At 41.0% G+C, this 20,184-nt stretch overlaps 1 protein-coding gene across 3 annotated transcripts in view; it reads right to left on the bottom strand.

Moving 5' to 3' along the window:
- The window catches only part of kmt2ca (lysine (K)-specific methyltransferase 2Ca), a 249,803-nt gene that overhangs the window by 209,620 nt on the left and 19,999 nt on the right, over window positions 1-20,184 (bottom strand). For all 3 annotated transcript variants that reach the window (XM_036581780.1, XM_036581798.1, XM_036581789.1), the window contains exon 2: window positions 1,737-1,895. In XM_036581780.1, the coding sequence (XP_036437673.1) occupies window positions 1,737-1,894 (158 nt within the window). In that variant the 5' untranslated portion in view covers window position 1,895. The remainder of the gene's footprint in view (window positions 1-1,736; window positions 1,896-20,184) is intronic.

Here is a 20,184-nt window from a genome sequence, read left to right as displayed (position 1 = left end):
CGCAAAAGCGGTTTTCCTCGCTTGCGGATTTTGAATCGGATTTGACGCCATAACTCAACGTCTTTACATGAGACATTAATGGAACAATATAAAGAACGGCATGCATTGATATGCACTTCATAGCAAATGCATACTGTACTGTACAGCCCGATTTAATCTAACTGACTTAGCTAAATGCTAACTAGCTGTCAGCAGTTAAAATAAAAGCTAACTGGTCAGCTAAGTGATCAACATTGTTCTGTAATGCTGTATAAAACTTGTGATTGTTAATGTAACATTCCTCACAAACACCTTTGCACCATTTCTAAGTCAAATAACTAATTTACTACCACCACCGTTCTCACTGCAGGTTTGTTCTTAAGCGTTTTGCCAGAGTTTTTCCCTTCGTTTGATGGAGGAAGCAGTGTTTAGAGTTTAGAGATGGTTGTGACTGGCTGTGATTCATGATCATCAATTCTGTAAATGATCAGCTGCACTGTTTGAACACCAACTTTGGTAAAACAATCAGCACCAAACACACCACTCCTGCCATGCTCCTGGTTCCTAAATTGTATAATTAGCGCAACAACATGATTATAATCATATTTTTTTTCCAGTTTTTCCAGGTCGGTTCAAAATATCATCAGAAAATCAAATCGTGAAAGGAGTATCGGCAATCGACTCAGGGGCTGATTGTATCATTACACCCCTAGTTACAGCCCTTTGAGTGGGAACAGCCCAGGATCCACTGATTCATTCATATGTTGCAGCCATAATGTGCACAAAAACACAACTTTATTTATTTACTTTAAGATGCCACAGATTATTTCATACAATCCAAAGAAAAGTTTTGCAATTTTTGAACAACTGTGGGACAAAAATGAGTCGATATAGCAAAAAAATATCACAAGATTCAAGACATTTTCACAACACACAACGTCTCTATATTTATCTTTCCTGATGTGATACAGCCAAAAAAGAACCACAGCCACATTTAAACTACTGCACAGCACTATTTCCAATCAAACAGAACTAATTATGCTGTCTTCGCAACGAAACACAGTTGTTCAGGTGCTAGAAGTACTGACAATATCCGCATACTGTGACTTAATTCATCCTGATAACGTTGACTATCGTCACAATGGCCAGCCCTACTGTCAGTCTCAGTGTAATCAATCACACAACCCAAAGATAAATACAGTAAGATTTAACACTTAAAGCATGAAAGCCGCCCCTTACAGAGTCTATAAACAGCCCCCACAACAATGACATATAACCAGGACTCTTACATTCAACCATCTTCAATCAAAGCTCCTTCCAAACACTGAACGCTTAGCTGTATCACTCGCTGCACTTTTCCTAACACTTTTGAATTGTCTGTGGCTCCTCATCACCAACAGTTCCCCCAGAAACTCCTTAGAGCATGTGGATCTTGTAATAAATCAACCTCCGTAGATCAGGGTTGTCTAGCTCCAGTCCTGGAGGGCTTTAATCCAGAACTGTTTCTAGATTTTCCTGCTCTAACACACCTGGATCAATTCAGCAGTTAGTTTCCACTTTTGGTAAGCGGAAAAAAATAAAAAATAAATAAATAAATAAATCCATCACCAAGCTGTGCTGGGCCCGGATCCTTCAGGACCTCCAGGAACAGAAATGCTTTACGTGCAAAGCCTGCGGTGATAAACTCAAGACCCAGTACCACACAACTCAAAACGATGCCCGACGCTCTGACGCGCTTACGAGAGGAAGATACGTACTTGCGTTTGGGTTTGGGTGCAGCAGCATCCTTTCGGGGCCGTCCTCTGGGGCGCTTATCCGAGGGGGCTGGGCTCCCTGAGGGTGTGGCCCCTGCACTGCTCAGGGGAGGAGATGGGCCTTGGTCAGAGGGATCCACACTCTTATCCTCTGAGGACATTCTGCAAAGAGAGTGAGGCTGTTATTCCACAGTAACAGCAAAACCTACCAAACAGACGGTGCTAAAAATCATGAATATTCAAAATTACTTACAATTACAAGCAGCTGAAAGAGAACAAACTAAGAAAGAGCTTGAAAATCGTTCTGCTGAAACACTGAGCACAGGAAGTTCCACCAACTCACTCAGGAGCCGAAGCTCTACACGTCTTATCGTCCCAGCCCTGCACATTCTCTTAAACTCAACAACTTTTTAATAATATAAATAGAGCTTTACACAACTGTGTACTGTCAAGGAGATCGCAAACAGCAGTAGGTGGGAATTACACGAGTAAAACTGGAGAGCACTTTTGGGTAAAGATTAAATATATAGATAGATAGATAGATAGATAGATAGATGGGGTGCAAGAAATATCGATACACTTGAGTGATACTGCATCAATTCTCAAAAACACAGACGATTTTTAATTGTTTACACGCAACAATTCGCAGCAGACAGTTTATTTTGTGTTGTGTTTAAACCTGCGACCAGTGGATGGCAGTGTTGTAATCCATCTTCAGCCATTAGACATTAGAAATAGCATAAGGGCTCACCGCTAACGTTAGCATTAGCAAACCTGGCTGAGTAGTAAGGCTACCACCGATGTCTGAATCTGAAAGACCTGGACCGCTGCTCTAACAGTGTGTCCTACCCATCGAGCGAGCATTCCCTTATCATTACTACAGCATAGTAACTTGCGTTTTTCATGTCAATTCAGCTTTACTTCAAGTCTGTTGTGCAGCTTAATATTACTATGTAGCTCTTGATACGGTGCTTTAGGCTATCAAAATATCCTACTTACTCTTTTAACGCTGGTAACATTTTCTGATAAGGGGATTTAGACACGGCTGAAGTCAGCTAATTATTCGACAGCTTCTTGTTTGAATTGTTCAACCTCAAACTAGTCATATTCTGGCACCTAAAGGCCGTCGCACACCAGGCGCGTCGCGACTCGTCGTGTAGAGTCACGTAGCAGAGCGCTGCTACAGAGCGCCGACAGGAAATGCCCAAAAACGCCAGGTTCAGATTCATATTTACACTTTATTTCTTTTAATTTGTATGAGTGAAGTTTTCAGCATCACTCATCACGCTTGGCACACGTTTACCTCCTCTACGTTACGTTAGCTGGGGTAACTGACCATTAGATATGCCCGTTTATCCAAAAGACTGGATGCCTTTATGTGCAATTTCAAGCCACTACTATCTACTGTGTTTTTGGGGTCTCAATATGGCTTTAATTTAACATAGTAATGGCGAAATGCTGCGTGATGCACTGTGATGCTCTAAGAAACTGAACAGTGACGCGCTGCCGGCGCCGGTATGCAAACCTCCATTACAAACAATAGTTTCCGATTTTTGGACGCTGCACAACGCGGCGCTTCCTGTGTGCCACAGCCTTTCGCCATTGTAATAAGTGCTGCACCATTTAAGCTGGAACGGGAAAATTCTTGCAAGAAGCTGGTGAATAGGAAGCTCCGTGTGATTAAGGCAATAAAAATGTCCTTCCTACGTAGGGAACTGTCTATATTTAGGTCCTACGGTACGACATTTCAACAAGGCAGCACAATGTGTCAGAACAAGGCTTCCGTAATATGGTGAACACAGTGGAGCTTCATTACACCACATTCTCCCGACAACACATCACTGACACTGCTGTGCCCAAGTGGTACAAACGAGGTAAAAATGTATTTTTTAAATTAGTTTTTAATGATAGTAAATTAAAATTTCTTTATTTGGACTGCAAAAGAAGTGGTGCTAATATTGGAAGTTACAGGGACTGTGATAAATGTTCTGACAGCATTAAAAAAAAACAAACAAAAAAAAAAAAAAAACCCTTTCTTTTACTCAGATTTTATACATATGCTGATTTTTTTTTTATTATGACAGTTTTCCTAAAATTAGGTTAAAAAAACTCAATATGATTGACAATATATCGCAATACAGTGAATCATTACTCCTGTATTGCAATACGTATCGTATCGCCAGGTTCTTGCCAATACACAGCCCAGATAGACAGATAGATAGATAGATAGATAGACAGATAGATAGATAGATAGATACACAGACAGACAGACTGAGTAGAGAGCTTCCCAGCAGTCTTGTTCATTTTTCATCAGCTCTCTCCATATGAAGGTTTGTGTGTTATACCATGGTGTCCTCATGCTGAAGATAAGTTTTAAAATCATGCTGTTTTCCATGTTCAAATTTACCAGTTCAGCCTGTGTCGCCGCCACAGAGCTCAGCAGGTAGTTAACGTATCTGAGCACGAAACCACGGAAATCCTCACAAATGAGCAACACAGTGTACACTGTACACACACACACACTATATATATATATATATATATATAGTGTGTGTGTGTGTGTGTGTGTGTGTGTGTGTGTGTGTGTGTGTGTGTGTGTGTGTATATATATATATATATATACACACACACACACACATATATACATATATATACATATGTTATAAGCTGCGTTAACTACCTGCTGAGCTCTGTGGCGGTGATACAGGCTGAATATATATATATATATATATATATATATACATATATATATATATATATATATATATATATAAATATATATATATATATATTTATATTAGGGGTGGGAATCTCTAGGCACCTCACGATTCGATTCGATTACGATTCAGAGGCTGCGATGCGATTATTAAACGATTATCGATGCATCTTTTTTTTCTATATAGGATTTATATTTTCTCACTGTGTGAGCTCAAGTTTCGAGTTCAAGTTTCAAGTTTATTTGTCATTTGCACAACATGACAGGAGATTAATGCATTGAAATGCTTGTGGTGAGGCTCAGCTAATCACTCTACAGAGAGTAAATAAGTAAAAATAAAAATACAAGAAAAACCAACTGAAATATATTAAATATACACAAAACATACACAAAATATACACAGAATATAGAGACAATATACATTTGAAAGTGACTCAGAGTTGTTATTTAAAGTGACTTGGTACTTTTAAAGCAAAGTATTTGTAATGATCCATAATGAATTTACTCCTAGTATCTTTTTTAATAAATCAAATGGAAGTGATGTGGTAAGTGAACTAGAAGGCTCTCATTCACTGCTCTTGTTTGGAGCACGAGGCGCTGCTGCTACTCATCTGCGATAAAATGCGCAGTTACGGTGAAATAAGATCCAGTGGTGATGGATGACCACGCAGCACATGTTACAGCTATTCTACCCGTTTTCTTTAGTGATTTTATAACTTCGGTTTTGGTCTCGTTGTAGAGACGGGGGGATCACTGTGTCAGTAAAATATCTACGGGTCGTGTGCAACATAGCGCGAAAGCCCTGTTTCGACTGAGAACCGGCGTGCAGACTGCAGGTCACATAGCAACGATGCGTTATTCGCATTTATAAGCAGCGCAGTTGGTTTTCTGGTACGTTAAATCTGCAACGAGAGACTGTCAAACACTAAACAGTGGTGAAGCTGAAGTCGCTTCTCTTTCGAATATTTCGGTTTGATTTTTGTTGAAAGGTCAAAATGGCTCTTCTTATCATTTGTGTTGTGACTCCTGACCTGACCTGGCTTTAATGCAGAGGGAGCCGGTCGGGTTTCTCACTCATCCAGTTGTGTTTTTGTTATGTGCCGCCACAAACTGTCCGGGCGCTGCACTTCCGCACCTCCAGGTTCCGCCTTTTGCGTTCCGTCAACATTACGGTATAAATTAAATATATAGAAAATCGATTTTTGACATTTGTGAATCGATTCAGAATCGTTCATGTCCGCATCGCGATGCATCTAAGAATCGAGTTTTTCCCGCACCCCTAACATACATACATACATATATATATATATACATACATACATATACATACATATATATATATATACATACACACATACACACACACAGCGAGAGAGCAAGAGAGAGAGTCAGGGAGGGAGAGAGAGGGGGAGAGAGAGTGAGAGCGAGTGAAAGAGTGTGTGAGAAAGCGCGAGAGCAAGTGAGAGTGTGAACGAGAGAGCGTGAGTGAGCGAGAGACAGCGTGAGAGAGTGAGCGAGCAAGACAGAGCGATATGGAGGGACAGCGTGATAGTGAGCGCGATAGAGAGAGCGAGCGAGCGAGCGAGCGCGAGAGGAGGGGAGGCTGAGGTAGTGTTGTTGACTCATGGCGAGCACAGCTGTGTGTGTGCGGCGCGGCAGGAAGCGCTCTCCGCTCGGCGTGGCGCCTCAGCTCTCCACGGAGCCCTGCTTAAATTAATTTGGAGATTTTATTCAGCACAGTCATGCTGCGGTGGGGGCCACGGGGGCAAGGAAGAAAAACCCCCGGCGTCCTGCGGCGAGCCTCGCACCGGGCAGTTTATTGTTGTTGTTATTTATTTGAATGTTGATTTAACCACGGCGCTCTCTCTGGTTTCAAATGCACACACACAGCTAGCTGTCACTCCTCAGTCCATCCAGGCTGACCACAACAGCTGATGCCCAGTGTGTGTCCATCTCACTCCCCCTCTCTCGCTCGCTCTTTCCTCCTCCTAACTCCAAACAGCAACGAGCACCCCGAGTTAAAGCAGCTCTGGGCTAATAGTTTGGGTGTATTTATCCATCCTTAACACTCAGCCTCATGTTCAAAGTATCTTCTGGGGTATGAAGAGCAGCTTCTGCCTAAATCACGATTTCTTTAAACTACTATTAAAAGCACTTACTGAAGCTCTCTTGTTTAAAAGGTGGTTCAAAATGCTGAAAGACTTGAGCGCTGATGAGTGCCGACATCACAACAAGAGGATAAAATGAGCAGAGCTGGCTTTATTCCCCAAAGCACTGTCACTAACATGAACATGTGATACTGTTTCCCTTTAAAGACCTGCTCAGTCTTTAATGTGCTGAATGATTACAAAGCGACAAAACATGCTTATCTGTATTCAGAACACTTGGACATGTAGGTATCTTCAAACTAGGCCGCACATTTTAGGGCACGTTCGATATATCGATCAGCTGATATCATCGAGTGTATTTACAGGCTCTCAACACTCTGATCACAATCGGATTTCTGCAGTTATCTGATTATTCAAATGGTCATGTAACAGTGATTTCTTAGATTAAAGTAAGATCTAGAAATCAGATTGAGAAATCTGATAAAGAGGCTGGATTTCAGCTCAGTAATCAGATTTCTCAGTGCACGTGAACTCTTACTCTGATTTCTTTCGTATTCCTCAGTCTGCACATGTGCGAAAACGGAATAATATAAATAAGCGAGCAGCGTTGAAACCAAATACATGCTTGACGAAATGAAGGATTTAAATACTCTTCATCTTCTAGATGATGTATGATCATATTTTTAGGTAAAGCGGCGCGATGCTTTACCCCGCATTCACACCGGCAGCGACACGATGAGGCAAAGCGACCGAAGGCTCTCATTTCCAATGAGAGCTGGCGATTTTCGGCGACAGGAGGCAGCGTGAACGTTGGTGACGCGAAGTGGGCGGAGTCAGCGATGCAACATTGTTGAGCAGAATTTAACTTTATGCAAATAAGGAGTGAAGCGATGTGGAACTGAGCATTAACCAACATAGTACACGCTTTACCTCCGCCACTGTGAGACGGTACGCTCCATTTTTTGGTCCCTAGACCAAACAGCGTTTCCTCACAAACTGACTGTACAGACAAAAATAAGCACACAAGCAGGATTTCTCAGCAGCATTTTTATTTCTAGCTGGAATGCATCTGATTTGTGCTTGTCGTCAGTAAAACCATGGCAACCAACGGTCCACTCGAGTTCAGAAACGCCCACAGGCGATGAGCGATCAGCGATTTGGGCGACAAGAGGCGAAAAGTCGCTGCCAGTGTGAACGCAGGGTTAAAAAAACACGAAATGAAGTTTGAGTTTTACGTTACGTTTACGTCACGTGTTCTTCTGTGAGTTTATTGGCTGGTTGCGAAGCAGAAATCTGATTGCTGCCTGACTCATGCAGACCTAGAGTTTCCCCATTATCTGATTACTCAAGTGTATGCAAACACGTTGATCGTATTACTGACAAAACCCGGTTTTCTGCAGTTATCGCATTATTAAGCGCATGTAATCGCAGTCAGTCTCTACTGATGACCTGCGGTTTTATCCTTACCAACAGTATTTTTCCTGCTAATGTGCCTGTGATTGACGACTGCTTCTGGTGGCAGCAACGCCACATTTTGAACCTGAGATTCCTGATAAAGCGAAACCTTGGACAGGTGTGTCATTAGGGAACCAAACATCAGACTCCCCTTCTTTAATTACATCAGAGTAAGACAGACTGTAGGCCTTGCTAATCAGCTGATGAGCTGAATCAGGTGTGTTTAATGAGGCAGCGTGTTGAAGTCTGCAGGGTTTTGACCCACAAAGACTGGAGCCTGAGTCACGTGTGTCCTGGAAGACTAGAAATCTAAACAGTCTCTCATCACATTAAATCAGGTGCTGCTGATGGAACTGAACAAATCCATTTAATGGCATTGAGGAGGCAGGAACCAAACCAGTTTTCTTCTAACATATAAAATGACAAACAGTGCATCATTCTTACATTTTACTCTGTTTATTTGTATTTAATTCTAATGTTATAACCAGTTTTCCGACAAACAGACATCTACAGCCAAGATCAATAGCTTTAAACAATGTTAGCACTTCAAAACACTGATGAGTTCTCAGTCGGTCAATGCTGATGTCTTGGAAATCCTGAATAGAGAGACACTCATTTGTCCAAACTATGCTGCAAATGAACACGGTTCCCAAATCCACTGATAAATATTATTGGGGATTTTAACGCAGCTCGCCTCGCTGTTCCTCGGCTCATGAGAAAAGGACACGGCGAGCTTGTTTACACTCCCAGTTCTCTCTATCGCTCACTCTCTCTCCCCCCCTCTCTCTCTCTCGCTCGCCCTCTTGCTCACGGGAATCTGCGTGGCCCAGGTCAGCCACACCCCTTCTCACTGTAGCTGTTTGCAAGATCGCAGCCAATCAGAGAAGAGCAGCCTCAGTCAGCTCAGTTTCTTCCTGCAGTTTCTTATCTGAGCCAGTGCTGGCTCACTCAGAAAACACAGCACTGCAAGCGCACGTCCAGCCTGTTCTCCACAGACCCGGCCGCACAAATTATCGCTCGTTTATCAATCGCAATACTGGACTTTGCAATACCGATATCGCAGAAGGCTGGAATATGAGCCGTATAACCAATCACAGTGTTTTACTGTGTGCTGTGAGCATCCTGACCAATCACAGCGCCAGATGAGTGTTTCTGGGTGTGTTTGGATGAATCAAGGTACTCATGAAGCCTAATCCAAAAAAATAAGCTGTTTACACTCTTAAAATGTTGGTTCACCAGGGTTCTTCAGTAAAGCACATGTTTCTGTATAGAACCACTGACAGTCAGGGAAGCCTTTGCATGATTAAAAGGTTCTTCACATTGTGAAAAGTTCACTACCGCAGGACCCGACACAATATCTTGCGGCGTGGGACAAATTTTCAGTGTTGCTGGTGGGAGCATGCGGAAATCAGACCCCTTCAGGTGGGAGCGGGCGGAACCACGCATGGAGAGAAATCCCACAAATTAATGAACAGCTTAAATAAAGCAGAACGACCACTGAATCATAAATGTAAACAATATAACAGTAAAACAGTTAAAATGGATGAAGTCATTCTCGATCACGTGAACAACACGCAGATCCTCAAAGGCCGGATTCACACATGCGTCTGTGCGGCGTGAGCGACGCGGAGAGTCTTGCTTTTCACTTGGGAGCCTGTGTTAACCGGTCAGCGCTTTCACGCAGGCCGCGCGTGCAAAGTGTTTAGAGAACAGACCCGGGGCAGACTTTTCCCTGCATGTCACGCAGCAAAATACAATGAAATAAGCCATGAAAACCAATGAAGATTAAACAGAAGACCGTATAAAAACTTAAGAAGGCGATTTTTTTATGTAATTCATGGCGAAATACTAATCGAACATTCCTGGCTATAGACAGATTTCCCGGTTGGTCTACAGGCTGGAAACTTTTGCCTAATCAGAAGTCAGAATGCTGTCCAGGATAAACAGATATACCGAGTGCTTTAATAAATGATATTTTATTGAGCAGAGTGACTGAAGTGACCATTTATCCGTCTGAAAACAGGCATGTCTGCATTAACCTTATATTGCTCAGCAGCTCAAACGCTGTATGCATGAAAGGCAGCGCGTCCGAACTGTACCGTTTCGGTTGCGGGCGGGAGCGGGACTGAAAAAACAGACCTCTACTTCAGATGTGTATATTTCTATACAGAACCTGTTTTGAAAAGGGTTCTATATGCTGCTATTTACATTTCACAATGTAAATAAGCCTTTAATGAAGCAAAGTGTTCAAAGGGTTCTACATAGAACCACTTTCTTCACTAAAGAACCCTTGAAGAACCAAGTGTGTACATCAAAATAATGCAGAACGTTTTGACTCTTACACTACTGATTCACCAGTACATTTCTGACACACTACAAGACTATTACAATCACAATATGTAGCAATATAATCATAATAATATTCTGGCCAGGCCTGTCAATTATCACTTCTAATCGACTTAACTTGGTGTTTTAACATGTCTAGATAGCAGCACAAGTAATATTTATTTGTTAGCTGTGTGACTAATTCTAATGTTTTTAGCATGCACGCTAACGGAACGAGTTTCTTTCCCCCTCACACTCTTTATATTTTCACTCTCAAGAAAAAAAAGCTTAGCTTGACCACACATGACTGTGTGCGACAGACATTCGTGTGAGTGTGTCTGCACAACCAACACTGTAGGGTACCATTATACAACTGTCAGTTCCGGCCACGCAAGCTGATTGGTTGAGACGCGTTCTAACAGTGCTAACATTACACTATGCAATGACTTTGACCGCTGTAGGAGACGCTCAAGCCATTTGAACGTTTTTACTTCTTACTTTGCCACAAACAGAAAATGGACACTTTTAAGATCACATTTGACCGACAGCCAATTTGGTCAGACTCTGAAGATGAGACGACACTAAATTCCCAAACTGTCATCACCACTGAGCAGCTTTTCAGTCGGCAGCCGTGACAGAATAACAGCTAAACAACCTGGAATCAACCAGGAGCCAAAACACTTTTAGCTTGTACTTTAGTTGCACAGAATAAACAAGACAAAATATAATTACGTGACAATTATGACAATCATCAGCTTAAATTTCCTGACTGTGACAGACCATGACTGAGCTCAGTATTCCCCAAGCTTGGAGGAAACTCAGACTCAAGCGTTCAGGCCTTTCTGAACAGGGAGCATCTGGAGGCCCTGGCGTCCCTCTCTAGAACATGAAGACTGTCACGAAGAGATTTCAACACGCTCAGGGACAACAGATAAAAATGAGCCATTAGGCTAATTCTGCCACATTTACATCACAAAATGGTTAGGAAAGCACCAATGTAGGAACCCGACCAGCGCCGATCTTCATATCTTCATGCACATATCTGCCAATGCTAAAACAAACGTGGAAAATGTAGAAACTGGGACATAATTACCTGCATTAGCACTACAGAGAAAAACAACACAACACTTACCTCTGTAGGGTTACAAACTGACTGACTACACTTTTAATTACAAAATGAACACAATTAGGCCTGTTTGATTTGATTTAGTTTGCCGTTTGTAAAACACAAATAATTTTAATTAGTTTTTTAGTTTAAGTTTTAATTACTATTATTATTATTACTTTTATTACTACAGTATTTTTTTATTTGTGGCACAACAGGTCCTTTTTTTGGCTGTTTCAACTTCTTAAACCTCAGGAAAACGAAATTTTGTGACACATATCCTATCATGAAAATGTCTTCAAGTATCATGATGTAATATTTTTGTAATATTTTTGTCTAATTGCCTAATCCTGAAATATTTTACATATATATCTGTGTACACTTTAAGGTGTATCTATTGTATCTATACGTACAAAAATAAATGTCACCTCCTGTGTAATGCTAATCCAGGTAGCTATCAGGGCTGGGCGACTAATCGAAAAGTAATCAAAACCGACGTTCAGAACCTCTAACGGACATAATCTTGCCCACGTCGGTTATTTCGATTTTTTTAAGTTCTGTTAATGTTTTCCCCGCTCTGTGAGTTCATATACTGTCCCCTTAAAACTCACTACCTCGTCACATGACTCCACCACGTCCAGTCACGACATGGAAGCTAAGGCAAATTCATAAAGCAGGTACAAGTGGCCCAAATCTGATTTTCTCACCAAATCCGATTATTTGTTCAGCTGTTCACAATATCTTTTAAAAGTTTTCTGTGTGCAACATCAGTCTGAACAGATCAGCTCCTAAACTGACCCGCATGCGCAAAACAACGTGTCACGTTGCTTCACGCGGCTCATCCAGAGGCAAACAATCATGACTATGAACGAACGCCAGTCGCTCAGCTTCATCTCCACCAGCATCACAGGAGCCATCATGAAGCTTCACTGACTGACAGCTGGGCTCGTCACCCAGTGTGTTCGAGCTGTAAAAAGGGGCCGGTCACTTCTTTGGTTTGTGTCGTCGGATTCTTTGAAGTTTGCTTTCAGTCTTTTAACTATTCTTTGGCGCTGCAGCCTCGTTCTCCTACGGCCACATTCGGCCATTTCTTTCTAAATCTCTTCAAACATGGAGGGTTTTGGATTCGTCTCTTCTAATTTTTGTACAGAAATATCGCCCCAAATGTTTATGAGTCTCAGCAGCATGAAATTATGACAAATGTCGAGTTGGACTGACGTGAAAGTCGCCTGAACTCCGATCTGGCTGTTGCGACGATTTACATTAAGATATGCAGAGCAAATTTACAGTACAAACCTTTTCAGTGAACTATAAGGGCAAAAAAACAAAACAAAAAACCCAAAAACAAAATAATCGATCATTAATCATAATCGAGGTAAAATATTAAATTAATCGTGATATTGATTTGAGCTCATATCGCCCAGCACTAATAGCTAGTTAGTTAATAGTCCCAATTTTTTACATTTGATAAATGTAAACGTATTGGCATCAGCAGATATAATGCATGGATATCGGCATCGCCCTCAAGTAAAAACTGAACACTGCCACTGGAATCAGCATTTCAAATGTAAGAAATGACCATCATTATAATCACATCAGTGAATCCAAATTTATTCCACTTTCAAATTAAAGGAAGTCATTAATTCACACTCGCACAAATCTCTTCTTGTTTCTGGCCAAGGACATACAGATCCTCGGCGTGTCAACGTCCACTGTGGATAACCGTATGTTTAGGAGATCATTACCCTGAGTAAGATAAGGCACTCCTGAACGAGTAGGTGATACTGCTAAATACTACACAGGCTTTAATCACAAGCTCTCTCCATATGTAATCTCTCTGCAAGAGATGGTCTTTGGCTGAAACGTATGAAAAGCCACTTCACAACCAGCAGCACCTGAAGTGACAAACGCTCCTCAGTGACTCATTAAACAGTCGCCGCCAATTTATGGTGATCCCCTACTGCTGTTCTGACATTAAAATTCTCACCACCTGCATATTCAGGTTAATAATAACCACAGGAACGCTCGCGCCGAGGCCATGCTGTACTCGGAGTAGACCGTACAAGTCAAACACCCCGTCTAACTAGGCCAAACTAGCCCGCTAGCCTGAGCCAATCTGTGTCACAATAATAAATACAGCGGAGCTGCTATTAAAAGGTGGCCGTTTCCAACCATCACTGCTTGCTCATCTCCATGTACAGTAACAATCACGCTTCGTATGAACGACGCCCACGGGGCACCGGTTTCATATCTTAGACTCGTGGGAAGTTACAGTGAGAGCCCATGTGGTGTGGGATGAAAGAAGACACTTAACAGATGATTAAAAGTTGGCCTCAAAATGCAAATATCACAACTAACACTTTCCCACGGAGAGTTTCACCACCAAAACCGTGGAAACGCAGCACCGTGCATCAGATGTGGACTTAACGACACTAATCATGATACGAGAGTCACAATTCGCTACAATACAATGACATAACACACCAGATGGTCAGACATTCTTGGTCAATGTTTACCTTAAAATTTGCTCAATAACAATAATAAAAATAATAATAATAATAATAATCATAATCATAATAATGTACATTTTTAATTATTTTAATTGCGTATATGGCAAAGCGTACAACTGTACTCATAGCTTTTATTTCATTACTTACATTACTGTACAAAACCTGTACATTGGAATGGTGCAATACTGTGTGTATACTAATGTACATAGTGTATTTGTGTATGTGTATATATTTAAAGTCTAGTGTGTGAGATAGATACATACATTATACATTATATATATTTACATATATACATATACATATACACACATATATATATATATATATATATATACACACACATATACATACATATATATACACACACACACACACACACACACACACACACACACACACATATATACATATATATATACACACACACACACACACACACACACACACACACACATTTAAAAAGCAGAAAAGCACCATCCCAATTGTTACCAACATAAAAGCCAGCGTTGGCAACTTGCACATCTGTGAAGGCACCACAAACACAAATGCACACGTATTTTGGAGATTATATTGCCATCTAGATGAGTTTTTCCAGGTACGACTCGGCTTGTTTCAGCGAGACAATTCTGCACGTTATAACAGCAGTGATTTTTAGAAAGAGAGTGCCGCGTTCAACTGTCCTGTCTGCAGTCTCCTACTAAAAAGGGTGGCACATTACGAAGTGCGATATACAACAACAGAGGCCCTGAACTGTTGAGCATCTGAAGTGTTATCAAGCAAGAATGTGAAAAAATTCCACTTTCACAGCAACTACTGATGTGCTTAGCTCCCAAACAATTACTGAAAGGTGTAAATAAATAAATAAATAAATAAATCTAATGTGCAAATGTAATCTGCGTTTGGTACCAATATGTGCACATATTTATTCAGTATTGTCATTATACGCCGTTACCTGTGCCTTCTTGCACAGTTATTATTGCACTGCATCTTTTCATCTCAGGTTATAGATATTAGTCCAGATTGCTGTATTTTTCTATTTGTATATTTGCCTGTAGATAGGATTTTTTTATATTTATTCGTCCTGTTATATTGTTTACATCCTTATTACTATTACTGTCCTGTGTTGCGTGACTGATACTGGCTGCTAAATTTCCTGCGGGATCAATAAAGTATGTCTGTATGTCTCTATGCATGTATTTAGTCAAACATTAAATAAAGTTTTCAATGGAATTCAGGTCAAAAGGAATTTGCAAATCATTGCCGTCTCTTTGTATTTACATTTTTTCTACTGTCCCAACTTTTTTGGAGTTTGTACAAATAATAAAGACTCAACCCTAATTATCAGACCATGTTTACCACACACTGGATGCTCGTCAGTATAGGTTTCACTCATGCGTATACATGCCATAAAACGTAAATCTATAAATACTGATATAGCTATCACTATCAAAACATATCACCACAAGCTTGTTCATGATACGTTGCTACACACCAAACATGCATAAAAATGTCTGTTGTACCAAAATGAGATTTTAAATTAATCGCAATAACAACTAACAAATAGATTAATGTGGGGAACAAGGTTAATGACAAGTTAATGCCTAAAATGTATTTAGAAAAAGCCTAAAATAATAAGTAAAAGAAAGGAAGAAAGAAATAATGTTGGATACACTATCATTATCACGTTATAGGTGTGAATCACTCTGGAGTGCTAGACAGAGCACAGGGAGGAAGCAGAATGAACTTCCTTCCTCTGTAAACACAAAGGCAGCAGCACAGGTAGTGGTCAGTAAGAAGACACAGTCTGAGTGAGTGACAGTGTGGCTATAAAATTAACAGTGAACAACAAATATTCACGAACAAATATCACATTTCGTATTACAAACAAATATTTCTACTGCCATTAAACTTCAGCTGTGAAGTAAAACTAACAGCATGAATGATTTAAATAGGTTAGTATAAGATACTTCACTCATGCACTTAACAGCACAGGTAAAACTACTCAATCTACTTTATTTAACGCACAAGAGGGACTGAAATGAATGCTTTCTTGTCCAACACAGCCATTGACACATAAATAAAGAGTAAAATCATACCTATTATTGCACAGGCCTGTTAGAGTACTAGAAGTTATAATATCACATACTATCACAATAGCTTTCAACACAGCATTAGTGTCACTCATGCATGCACACATGCGTTCCTAAATATCAACACAGCCGTCACTGGCCGACAGACACATCAATTTGGCTCCAATGTCCACCTTCATATCAGAAACCTCTGCAGACCAAAGATGAGTCTATGAGGTATATTCAAATTTGGATGTGCAGCAAATACAGTTGCTGAATTGCTATACAATCAAGCCACAACCATTTAATCTTGTGCTTTAAGCTAATTCGACAGTAAGGACAATCTTCTTCATATCCAATATGCATCTGTCCTGCTGTTCAGCGATTACACAGATCACCACAACAAGAAAAATACAATTAATTCTGCAACCCGAGTTTGACTTCAGCTGCTTTTCAGGTGTTTACATTGGAAATGTTCAAGCAGTGCAAACAGCGAGTGCGTATACATGCACTGAATAATCCGATCATAATCGGATTTCTGCAGTTATCCGATTATTCAAATGGTCAAGTCAACACCATACTCCGGTCTTGAAATGCGATTAAGAAATCTGATAAAGAGGCTGAATTTTAGCTCAAGTAATCAGATTTTTCTGTGCATGTGGACTCTTACTCTGATTTCTTTCGGATTTCTTAGTCTGCGCGAGATCAGACTGTGGATGTCGCGAGACGCAGCAAAACACTGTTGGAGAGGCGCTGAAACCAAACACGAAATGAAGGATTTAAACATTCCTCATCTTCTAGATGATGTATGTTCATATTTTCAGGTAAATAAGCTACGTTACATTACGTCTACGTCACGTCTTCTTCTGTGAGTTTATTGGCTGGTTTCAAAGCAGAAATCTGATCACTGCCTGACTCATGCAGTGGAGTTTCCCCATTATCTGATTACTCAAGTGCATGTAAACGTGTTGATCGGATTACCGACAAAATCTGATTTCCTGCAGTTATCGGATTATTACGTGCATGTAAACGCACTCAATGTCTGCTGTGATCTTGTAGTATCGGTCTTGCTGAGTGATCACCGGCCTGTCAACTACTGTTGTGACGCAAGGAGCCAAAAAGATGCTTTGGAGGCAAAATTTCAGCTCCTGCAGAGCCAGGTTTGCTAAAAATCACATGATCAACGGTCATACAGAAAACACTTCTGGCCAAAAGGTGAAGTGACTGAGAAATAGGGAAAAAGAAAACAAAACTAAATATAATCAGAGCCTAATTGGGTCATCCACTGCACGTTCAAGGCAAATACGAAGTCCCTACAGAGCTAAGAGACTTAACATTCCAGACTTATGCGCCCCCCCGTCCCCCCAAGTCCAAATTAAAACACGGCTTTATCAGTCAGCACAGCGTGAACTAAGGACACAGTGGTCCGTAATGGAAAACTGTAATAATCAAAGAGAAGAAGGGGAAAAAAAAGTTGCTTAAAGTGGTCCGGGAGGTCCAACGGTGAAAATGACAGAGGTGACGATTCGGTCGTTTTCTTGATGCATCGTTTGTATTCCCTTTGATACAACTGCATCGACTATAAGAGGAAAACACAAGTGTGTGTCATTTAAAGAAGCACTGCTGATCAGCCATCGGTTTTACTCTGAATTAATTCTATCAGACTCTGACAAGCCACAATGTGAGAACGCTCTGCAGCGTAATTAGCTTTAATCACAAACTCACACATTAAGGTTAGTGCAGTTAGCTATTTAGCTAAAACCGCATCAGCTCAACAGCACCAGCTGGGTGGCTGTGAATTGTGATTGGCATGTACATCAAATTATCATCCTCTCGTTTTAACAAGTACTACCTTTTAGATTTGGCCGAAGCAGATTCACAGGGCGATTCAAAAAGATTCATGATTCACGAAAATCACGTTATGACGGATTCACTCTTACTGAAGAGGAGAACGCAGAACGTTTTCTGCTCAGGGGTCTCATCTCCTCTCAGACTGAAGGGAGCCGTCTTCCACTGACGGTCAGAAACTCTATGACCCCCTCTTTCAATTGGATTGTGATTGGTTCCTAGGCGCCACACGGATGTAAAAATACGGCGCTGTGAAATCGGACGAACCTTTTTAAATCACCCTGTAATAAACTGATAAAATTAAGAATTAGTCAAAATGAAAAATTTCTGCAGACCCCTCAGTGCCCTCCAGCAAAATTTCCATATCAGTGCATTCCTAGCAGCTATGAAGCCATTAAACCAAACTAGGATGGTCTCACAATCTGAGTGGAGCACAAGACCTTAATTATGGTCTTAATAGTTCAGATGCATCAAAAACCAGTATTTTACAATGGCCACAACCTCATCCAGCCGTTTTCAGACATAATCACTGAACATAACGTTTCCATGAGTCTTTACTGCAACTGCATACATACATACATACAAACCTACATCGTGAAGCATCTTAATCTACTGAGAATAAAAAAAAGTTATAGTGCAAAAAAAATAAATACATAATAATAATAATAATAATAACAATAATAATAATAAAAGATTCTCCACTGTGTCTGGGGTGCTGGCATGTTGCTTTTATTTGGCACCATCAACTATCAGGCAAGGCTGCTGTAACTAATTAGGCTAACTTAGCATCTGTGATCTAGCTAATGCTCAAGCTTCAGCCATGACACTCTCCATCACACCGTACGTAAAGGGCTCTGCCCAAATCCAATTAAGTATCGGTTTCTAATAATTGTTTCTATTAGTGATGCATCAATACTATTTTTCCAGACTGAGTACAGCTACATGTTTTAAGCACTTGCCAATACCAATTTCGAGACACCCTACTTGGAATTTAGTAGTTGGTGTAAATGAGTGCAAAGTACCTTAACAGTTAAATCATTAAATGGTGTGCACTTGTTAGCTATGCCACATCAGTGACCTCGGATCGAACAGCGACGCAGCGCAGAAGAGTGGATTTTGCTCCATGTCAGGAAAACACTTCAGTACAGCTGTAAATAAAGTACGTTTCAACTCTGCTTTCACAGACATGAGCTTTCATCGTCCACACTTGTAACGGCGGTTAGACGGAATCAAACCTGTACTGTGATGTTCAGATCTGCAGGCCACTAGATGAGCTAACCAGGCTAGAAATGCTGGTAACATTGGCTCAAGGAGGAGGTTAGGGATTCAAACACCACGGAAGGTTTTATTTCCAGTTTTGATTTCAGCTTTCGTTCACTCCAACACCAGCTGCTCGACCTCACTTCCTCAATTTGAGTCACTGTCACCTAAACTGGCGTCAGTGTGGCGTCTGACGGTCAGAATCGAGAGAGGGGAGCTTGGGGCCTGCTAGTTAAGCTAATGCTAACCAGCCCCTCTGTCCTAGTTAGTAGCGCAGTTTAACATTCAGGCATGCTCAGTGCTCAGAAAGATGCAGCCCTGCAGTGGAAACAAGGTCGTACAAGGTTTTTCCAAGGCAGCGCTGATATATACTCACACCTACACACACACACACACACACACACACACACACACACCTACACACACACACACACACACATAAAAGAGACTCAAAGCTAAGGTTTGGAGCACTCTGTGCATGTATCCCTGTGCATGCAGCACGTATTAACGCTATGTTGATTAACCCAGGAGTGCAACGGCTTCAACTTCTGGTTTAAAATGGACTTCACTTAGCTGTGCTCCCATGTGTCCGCACGTACGTATTTATGTATAAACGTATATATGCGTGTGTGTGCGTAGCCACAGTTTGAGTAAGTCCCTTGCAAAGATATAGACCTACCATTTTTAATATCAAAGCATTAAAGGGAACAATATGTAATGTTTACTGTACTAAAATCACAGAATGACCACGATCTGTCATTAGACATTAAGGAAACATGCTGAGTTTAAATACTGGCTTCTCTGCCAGCAATGCGACAGCCAGCATGTTCTCCTTTGAAACTTCTCCTCTGGAGCTGAAAGTCTGTCCGTGTTTTCGTCTGAAATCCCACCCACTGACCATTTCCCAGTACCATTTCGACACCGGTTGCCAGATATGAAACCAAGTGGCAGGCAAACACAGCCACGGGAGCAAATGGACAAACCAGATCCCAAACTAAAAATCCTCATCCTCCTCCTAAGAAGCTCAAAGAGCAGAGAGACGCAAGTAAATATTG

This window comes from Colossoma macropomum, unplaced genomic scaffold (assembly GCF_904425465.1).
Source record: "Colossoma macropomum unplaced genomic scaffold, Colossoma_macropomum, whole genome shotgun sequence".
Taxonomy (NCBI): domain Eukaryota; kingdom Metazoa; phylum Chordata; class Actinopteri; order Characiformes; family Serrasalmidae; genus Colossoma; species Colossoma macropomum.
Note: the sequence above shows the minus strand (reverse complement) of the source record. Positions and strands in the feature narration are given on the sequence as shown.